Source organism: Glycine max, chromosome 20 (assembly GCF_000004515.6).
Source record: "Glycine max cultivar Williams 82 chromosome 20, Glycine_max_v4.0, whole genome shotgun sequence".
Classification (NCBI taxonomy): domain Eukaryota; kingdom Viridiplantae; phylum Streptophyta; class Magnoliopsida; order Fabales; family Fabaceae; genus Glycine; species Glycine max.
Genome location: NC_038256.2, coordinates 45,854,860 through 45,863,966, shown reverse-complemented (window position 1 = coordinate 45,863,966; position 9,107 = coordinate 45,854,860). Strand labels below are relative to the sequence as shown.

General features: G+C 34.7%; 2 protein-coding genes across 3 annotated transcripts; both read right to left on the bottom strand.

The window, feature by feature from the left end:
• Positions 1–678: 678 nt before the first annotated feature.
• On the bottom strand, positions 679–3,741 carry LOC100807037 (sec-independent protein translocase protein TATA, chloroplastic). Of its 2 annotated transcripts, XR_005890345.1 has the most exons (3): positions 3,310–3,741; positions 1,068–2,613; positions 679–914 (listed from the first exon to the last, which is right to left on the bottom strand). XR_005890345.1 is itself a non-coding variant. In XM_003556420.5 (2 exons), exons 1-2 carry the CDS (start codon positions 3,595–3,597, stop codon positions 2,473–2,475), a joined length of 429 nt encoding a protein of 142 aa, XP_003556468.1. In that variant the 5' UTR covers positions 3,598–3,741; the 3' UTR covers positions 679–2,472. The 2 variants fall into 2 exon arrangements, 1 of the variants encoding a protein (XP_003556468.1); XM_003556420.5 differs by having other exon boundaries at positions 679–2,613.
• Positions 3,742–5,425: 1,684 nt separating this feature from the next.
• Positions 5,426–8,795, bottom strand: BZIP89 (bZIP transcription factor bZIP89). The gene is made up of 6 exons (NM_001250156.2): positions 8,346–8,795; positions 7,515–7,611; positions 7,013–7,232; positions 6,447–6,522; positions 6,212–6,337; positions 5,426–6,004 (listed from the first exon to the last, which is right to left on the bottom strand). Exons 1-6 carry the CDS (start codon positions 8,694–8,696, stop codon positions 5,663–5,665), a joined length of 1,212 nt encoding a protein of 403 aa, NP_001237085.2. The 5' UTR covers positions 8,697–8,795; the 3' UTR covers positions 5,426–5,662.
• Between the last annotated feature and the right edge of the window lie 312 nt (positions 8,796–9,107).

The window sequence follows — 9,107 nt, the reverse complement described above, 5'->3', positions numbered from 1 at the left end:
TAAAAAAGTTGAATATCATATAAATTAAGACAATACCTATAAACTTGAGTTTTAAAATTTTGGGTTAAAGTGTGATGTCAAATTTCTTATAAATCAAAAAAGAATCAACATGATAGAAGTGATGATTGTAGATATATTACCAATTATGATTATTTATTGGTATAAATTTTTCCGGTGTTTATTCCGCTCAGATTCATTAAATTCTTCTCTATTATCATAAATCCTACTCTATTATCATTTGACTCCTCACTAACTCCAAGTAAAAACACACTTTAAATGCTTCCCATCCAGCTTAATTCTTGTATTGCCGTGCACATGAACATAAAGAGATCCAGCCAAAGATTTGGAAATAATGAACTAAAAGCTTGAGTCCTCTCCAAGCTTCTTTAAGTGTCTTATCTTTCACTGCCAATGATGGGTTGTGATTCAAGACATGTACTGCTCAATTTACTGCTTCTGGCCAAAACGTTTATTGCATGTTCTTTGCAGATAGGATACTGCGAATAATGGTTCACATTCTTTCAATTTGTTACTCCGTAATGTTGTGAATATGTTGTTTTCTCAAGGTGCATGTTGAATCTCTTAAAAATAGAAAAGAATTTTAATTTTTCTGTAAAAAAAAGAAAGAAGGAAATCCATGTTTTTAAGCTATAATCATTTGTAAAAGTAATCAGATGCTTCTTTTTTTTTTTATTACTAATGATGGTTGGCTTAATCAGCCCACATATTTCACAATGAACCAATTGCAGGATTTGTGAAGCTCTCCAAGTGCTTTTCATCAGAAATGGATATCTTTGTTGCTTCCCCATAAGACAATCCTTGCATAGCTGAGGGAGATTTCAGCAATGGCAAACCATTCACCGTTTATCTCTGCTGCAATGTGGTTCAAGACTTTAAAGCCCAAGTACCCATACCTGCAGTGCCAAAGTTGTAACTAGTAGGTGCTACAAGCAAAGATATGTCATATAAAATAAACAACTGATTTGCGGACATATTTGATTTTATAATCAAGCCTTTCCTAGGATATACACTTTACATTGCCTTCGCTGAAATATAACAATCAGTACCTTCTCTTGCAATTGTCCAAGACTCAGTAGATTGTTCTTCAATTCTGACACATAAAAGACTCGTGGTTATGCTGCTAAATCGATTCATCTCCAACCTGATGTTGCCTTTCCCACTGACCACCATATATTGGAGTTATTGTCGAACTTTACTGAATCTATGGACGTCTCATCAAAATCTGAAAAATACTTCCTTTTTCCACACATACAATTACTACAACCTGAGTCAAGAAACCAATGTTTTATGTACCTCTTTTTTCGTCAACACATGCCTTTAATAACATCTGTTCTTGACTTCTTTTTTTTTGTAGTTAGTCTCTCCTTGTTTTGTTAGACATTACCAATGAAAATGCCCAAGCTTGTAAGAAGAATAGCATTCTACCATTTGTTTATTGAAGCCTTGTCTACCTCTTCCATAGCCTCTACCTCTGAAACTTCCACACCCTCGTCCTCATCCTTTAGATTGGTCTCCACGAGTCACCTTCAAAGCATGTTTTTCTTCAGCATTGTAACTTATGAGTTGTTCATGCCCAAGTAAAGTGCTCTGCAGTTCGTTGACTGATAAAGTACTTATATCCTCGGATTCTTCAATGAAGCCCACAACATGATTGAACTTGGGAGTCATTAACCTTAAATCTTTTCCACAACCGCAGTTTCTCCCTATTAAGACCCTAGCTTTTCATCTTGTTGATGATAACGAGTGCAAGCAAAGTACTCATTCACCCATTCTCCTTTCTTCATGTGGAGCACTTCAAACTCCTTATAATGTTTGCAAATAAGCACGTTTGACTCGTGTTGTACCTTGATATTTCTGATTCAGAGTCCCAAATTCCCCTTTATGTGTTTTTATTTACTAACGATTGTCTTCAAGGTAGAATGACCTAATGCTTGAAATACATTGTTCTTTGCTTTTAGATACTTCAACTTCTAATCTTCACGACTTCATGGTTTTTCATGTCTCTCAGTTAAGTATCGCAGGTCACAATCTATATTCCCCGGTAAAATAGCTTTTAGGCTTGAATTAAGTTTAAACCCAAATTCTAAGAAGCATGGTCCTATTCACAAGTCATACGACTCTGTTCTTCCTTCCACTACCTATATCAATGATTTGAATGGTGTCACTCCACTGATATTTTGCATCGCTTTTGGCAAAGTTCCTTGAACTACCTGTGCCCCTGTAACAAATGAGGGGGCAATTCCCTCAACTACCGAGCACTAGCATTTTGTAAAAGTGCATCTATCCCGTGGTTGTTTCCGATTGATAGCTAGATAGAAAGAAAATTAAAGAATGTTCATACTTCAGACAACTTAGTCTCTTTTAAATGTTAATTTTAGAATAATGTTTCTTTTAAATGTATAAGGCAGCCATGGTAAAAAATTTAGCGAAATATGTCTACTCTTCTACATCTCATACACTATCTTTAGTACCAGACACCTTAGTCTCTTGCTCCTCCTGTTCACTCACAGCAATTGATTTCTCTGCAGCAGCAGGGTTCTCTTCTGTGGAATCAGGTTCCTTTTTAATCTCGGACTCAAACTCCTTTGCTGCCTGCAAGATTTTAAAATCTAATAAGCAACGACCAATTAAGCACAATGTAACTGTTAGTAGATGATACAGTCCTTGAATGACCTTGCTTTATTTATTCCTCCCATTTTTGTTTGTTTTGGTTGTTATATTTTACTTTTACCTTAGAGTTTAGAGTAGACACCTATATAAGTAGAAAGTCCTAAATTGTTGAGTTAGAAATTTTGGTCAAATTGAATCCGAAATTAAGTGAATGATAGTAGTTATTAAAAAACTCTTTGGCAGAGGATAGTCAAGGTTTCCAAGGATCACTAATGTTCTTTTCTTCTTAATTTTTTTTTGTCTTTTTCCATGAGTAGCTAAGTCTCTTTAGTTAGGCATTGATGTAATTTGGATTATTACTTGTACAACACAAATATTCAAATCTTCAATCCAATCTCACTTTAATTAAGCCACTAAAAGGGAGCCAGTTAAAGCAGTAATTCTTCCTCACACAGTACATACATATATGCTATGAGTCATAGTCATTGGCAAGGCATCGGGGTCTTCTAAAAAATTTTCAGCTATCTGGTGCTAATTGAATGAATGAGATAACAAGAATAGGATGTGATATTGATATGGTTTCACAATATGTTACAACTTACAAGTGTAGTAGCTGCTATATACATATTAGATGGGCATAGCAAAAACGTGCAAGTCTAAATAGAACAAGGAACAAACCTGTTGGAAGCTCTTAATGGTTTTGCCGATGGAGCGACCCACTTGGGGGAAATTCTTAGGTCCGAAAGCGAGGACAGCAACTCCAGCAATAACGACGAGTTCGGGAACGCCCAATCCGAACAATGCGTTGCAAGTTAGAGCCTTGCTTCTTCTGGTGCTGATTCTAGCTTTCCTAGAGAGAATTGAGTTGGTGGCCAAGAAGGACAAGGTGGAAGAGGATGAAGAGTAAGAAGGTCTCGAGATTACTAAAGAAGAAGAAGAAGAAGAAGGGGAAAGGGTCAAGTCCATGTTGGTGTGATTCTATTATCTGGCTTCGGCCAAGAGATTGGATAACATTATCAGCAACACGAACAAGATTGTTTCGACAACAGAGTCAAGTTGCGGGTGGGGTGGGACTGCTTCAAGACTTTTTATTGGTTCACCACTCTTATTTGGTATTGCATATCCGTTATATTATTAAGGCTAACATAACACAAAATTTTGAAATATCAAATATATGATTTTCGTAATACGCTTTTTGTCCAAATAAATTGAAATATATCATTTTTTTTATCTAGAATAACGTTCGTGTATCTGAACTTATGATTATAATTTTTCATTCATCAAACTTATATACACTTGATTCAAATATTAGAATCTCGCCCCAAGTCAAAAAAATGATGAATTTTAATTTTATGAGAAAAAAAAATATATTAAAAATTTTCTAAGATGAAAAACATATATTTTCAATCTTATAAAGACGAAAACATATCTAACTCTATTATTAACTCAGATTTTGTATTAAAAAAAAAAGTTCAAATGCGTGAGCATATTACATCCCACAGGATGTGCTAGTTAATCAGGCGTATCATTAAGAATGCTTGAGAATAATGCATAATATCTGTATATCCTCTAAAATCCAATCTTAATGAATAATCTCATAATTTTACTTTTTAATTTTTGAAATATTATATGTTTTTACTTTTATTTAATATTCTGTATTAATTTTGTTTTCAATTAAATATTAAATATCCTCTACGTATAAGTTCTGAATAGTGAATATGCCGCTGTATTAAATTGAGAGCTTGTCATTAAACAGCAAAATAAAAAATAAAAAAAATGAGAGCTTTGTCACCCAGTTTAAACCAAGTCATGAATATATCTCCTACCTGCAAGTAATTAGCATTTAAAACCGAGACCCAAAGATGATTAGAAAATTGTAGAATCTCCCAAACAACCTTTCCTGTAAAGTTGTTATGTGTCGCAATCCTTACTTGGTTTAGTCATCTCCTTCAAACCAAACCATATGCATGCCTTGTCTTGTTGCCCCTTCCATATAAACCTCGTCACACTTTTTATCAATTTAGTCAGACAAATATTGAGTAAACCAAACAATTTGCATGCCAATGCCATAGTACAAAATAGCGAGAAGAACATCATTAACAAGAGTTAATCCCTGTTAATTCAAAGAACGACTCTTCCAATCCGCCAACTTAGAATTAAAGTTGCATCTTTGAACTCTCCCATGCACAATATTGATGCCCAAATACATTCAAGTCCTATCTGTTAATCTTATTTGGGTAATCCAAAAAATGTAAATTATGACATACAACAAATAATGTAAATAATATAATATAATATCTAAAATGAATGGTATAATATAAAAAGATATCCAAAAAATAATAATAAAATATTATGTAAAAAGAATAAAAGATAAATTTAATAAACATTTTAAAGATAAAAATATAAAAAATAGATATTAAAACTCCACTTAAAATAACATATCAAAAAATGCTATGAAATATTAAAAAACACTTATATAACAAATACTAGATGATCTAGTATTGAAATGTTTATCAAATACTAAATATATAAAGTTACAAAAGGTAGTTTAACCAAAAAAAAATTATAAAAATAAATATAATTAAATTGTAAATAAGTTAAACAAGTCAAACACAATCTTTTTTTAAAAAAAAATAAGTCAATTTTAAACTATCAAATAGGCCCATTTAAATTAACGAATCAAACTTAAGTAACTCTTATTTTTTGCAAGTCTATATTTCAAGTTCTCGACTGGATTAGTTTGCATCCCCAGATGAGGGTATTTACTTGAAAAATTCGCAGGGATTAAGAATTGTTAAACTAGAAAGTAAAGTTCATTTTATATTATTTTTTAAAAAAATACGGGGTGCACTAATTGAATCCAACATCATGTGCCCCATCAATTGAATTACAATGTATTCCAGAAGAATAGGCCTCTAGTTATAACCAACAGAAATAACTGTTTTAGAATAATTTCCTGGCAAAGCATCCAGGAGATTTGGCTAATTAGTCACTGCTCCCCATTAGATGGAGGTCCACCACGAATCCGCTCCTATAGATGTTCCAAGCTAGCCACCCGCTGCAGGGATGCTGTTTGACCCATCTTGTTCCCACCTAGCACTACTGCAGCATTCTGCTGCACATTTTCAATTGAAGAAATGCCCCCCAATCCATTGTTGACTATCGGATCATGACTGGGAATAGGATTAGTAGATGTGGGTTGATAGAAGTGATGATGTGGATCATCTTGCACAGGAACAGCTGCATCAGCTGAAGTGTCTGAAGGGCTTCTTCCATCAAATGATGGCAGGCCCAGTGATGATATATCAGACATGGCATGAAGCAATGGGTTCAATCCAGTAATTCTTTTGACGGTCTCTTCGGCCATCTTCACCTAAAAATGAGAATAACATGGTAGGAAATGACAAACACACATGTCAGATAAACTTTGTCCAAACAGATGAAGCAACATTAATTCTAATTTAGCTTTTCTTCACTGTAAAAGATGACCCTCATTGGACACCATCCTCCATCTTGTCAGCCAAACCTATGGAACTTGTTAGAAAGAGCCAGTAGGTTTAAGTATAAAGTAGAGCTTTACCTTTGTTCTTAATGTTTCAACGTCAGCTTTTAAAACTCTGTTGTCAACAGCAGAGTCGCTGTATTTCTGACTAACATCAGTAAGGCGCTTTAACAAGGTAGAATTTTCACCTCTTAATTGAGAAACCTATGATAGAAACAAATGTCAGAAAGCATCAATATTTCCATTGGAGGACTAACCGTCCAACACACCAGAGGGGGCATATAAACAAATCTATAAAATAAAATATACACACCTGTGTTTCTAGGTCAGTTAAATGAGCCTGCTTTCTTCTTCTAGAGCGTCGGGCTGACTCCCTATTGGATAGCATCCTGAGATATAAAATGTAACTATTAGGCATTGAATTAGCCAAAGCATAATTTGTCCCCCAGTTAAACAAATGAATATGTTACAATAACAGAGGGTAAAAATGGAATCCTATTTATGAAAAAAAAGGCAGGGCAGTTGAACTTGACACCAGTATATAATTTGTTCAATTTACTGTATAAATTAGGAGATTCATAATCCCTTTAAGAACTATGCAACAACCTCAACAGATTATGCACAATTTTGTTGGGGGAAAATAAATAATAGAGTAAGCAGCATTACTCTCACTTCAAAGATCTAATGTGATACTAGATACAACTTTTCTGGCATGCCAATCATGAGTTTACTTAGCAGGAGCTGGCAAATCCTACTGAGTAAAACAAACTTCTAAATCTCTCTGAACACAATTACATGATAGTATATTTAACTCCTGAGTATACAAGAATCACTGGCATTTTCTACAACAAAGTCAGGTAATTTTGAGAATAATGTTACCTCCTTACTCGTTTTACATCAGCAGGGTCCGTGTTGTCATTCATAGATGTCTCTCCCTCAATGTCCTCATCATCTGACTGTTCTCTTGATGATCCACTTGTAGATGGCCTAATTGCAACAGCAGGTTTCTTTTGCATGGCAGGTATGGAAGGAATCCCAACTGGTACATTGGTATCTTTATCTTGTAACTTAGATGGATCATTTTCAGAAGGAATAGATCCTACATAGACAGATATATTTGACACAATTCAATAGGTGTTATCCATAAAAAGAGAAATAAAAATCAACCCCTAAAGCTGCTAAGTGAAAGAGAGCAATAGTTTTCTGACTAAAATAAAATGTTAGATGTAGATTATGCATTCACCCAACTCATGCAACTGCTGCTAATAGTTGCTAATTTATTTTACAATCAGCATTCAGGCAACTCTACTTTACTTACTGACCCTGTATTGTCATTAAACTTTTTTAATACATGTATGCATAAATATTTACCAATTCAAACCTTTAGAAGTAGTCTGAGATTCAACTAGAGAAGGATTAGTCGGCTGTGATCCACCTTCAGAAAAAGGGGACGGGTCTTGAGATTTAGCCAAAGATCCCTATTGCAATGAATAGGAAAAAAAACATTAGATACTGGCTCAATTCTCAGTGGGAAAAGATGAGAAAAAGTATATAAATAAATAAATAAAAATATATATATATATGTATAAAGTCGTTTATGGTAGCCATTGAAGACCTTTTATTTGGATGCTTCATCCTAATTCCTGTATAGCTATTTGTTGAAAGAACACACAGTCAATTTTCAATTGATTTGTACCCCAGGAAGTAAAAAACAGGTGATATATCAGTATTCAATCAGTATCACTCTGAATTACATAATAAATAAACCACCAAAATCATCCTTAAACAATTACTTTCTCTCCTAAAGTAATAAAACTACTTACAGTAATTACTAAAATATTGAATATTCTTCAGTTTAGTCCCAATAATTTAATATATTTCATTGAAGTTTGAGGACTAAATTGAAGGAGTTTTTAATATTTAAGAGACTACTTAGCATGTTTTCTGATCCTTGAAGTTCTAGGATCATTAATTAAGGATCATGAATATGTTATATAACATATACTGTGTACAAACTTTATGCACATGGAATTAAAATTGCCAATCGACTTTAAGAATTGATTTAGGTTTTAATTGAACATAAGGCACAATTTACAAAAGTTGGACAACGAGACCCGGAATGCAAATATAAAAACAACATACAGGCGAGGATAAACGCAAAAAGAGAATCGAATCGGAAGCATCGGAGGAGGAAGAAAGGGGAAAGAAATACCCTAGTCATGGCGACGGCGGCGCATGCGAGGTTGAGCTTGCTCTTGAGGAAGGCCTGGTATTCGTCGGAGTCAAGGGGGACGGGACCAGGGGCATTGGGGAGAACGGCGCCGTTTGTCGGAGGGGGAGGGGCGGGTTTAGGTTGATCTTCGATCTCGACGAATACGACGTCGGCGGCGGAGGAAGAAGACGGAGGAGAGGGTGCGGAGGCGGAAGCTTCCTGGAGGAAGCGTTGGAAGGCCCACTCGGAGGCGCTGCGGCTCATCTGGGAGGAAGTTTGGGCGGCGGAGACAGGGATAGGCGGCTGCCAGAAGTGATCGGAGATATCGTCCACTGAGAACACCCTATCCATATCGTATGATGCGATGGAGGGAGGCACGCAGCTACACAAAACGAGAGCCCCAGGGCATATTCGTCAAAATAAAATACCAGCACAATACCCAGGACTTTCAATTTTTTCTTTCCTATCGACCAATAATACTACTCCCACCAACTGCCCAACAGCTAGACCTTTTTTTATTATTATTAAATTTAAATGTTTCTTTCTAAATAATTATAAATATTTAATAAACAAATAAAATATCACAAGCAGATTTATAATTATTCCTATTTTACATAAAGTTGTAAATCACCACCATACTTAATAATCCCAATAACAACATTTTTTATAACAACAAAGTCGATAAATAAAATCAAGAGGACAAGTTTTTTTCTTTGAATAATGGTATGTTGGATTTAAGAAATAAAAACGAAAAGAAAAACA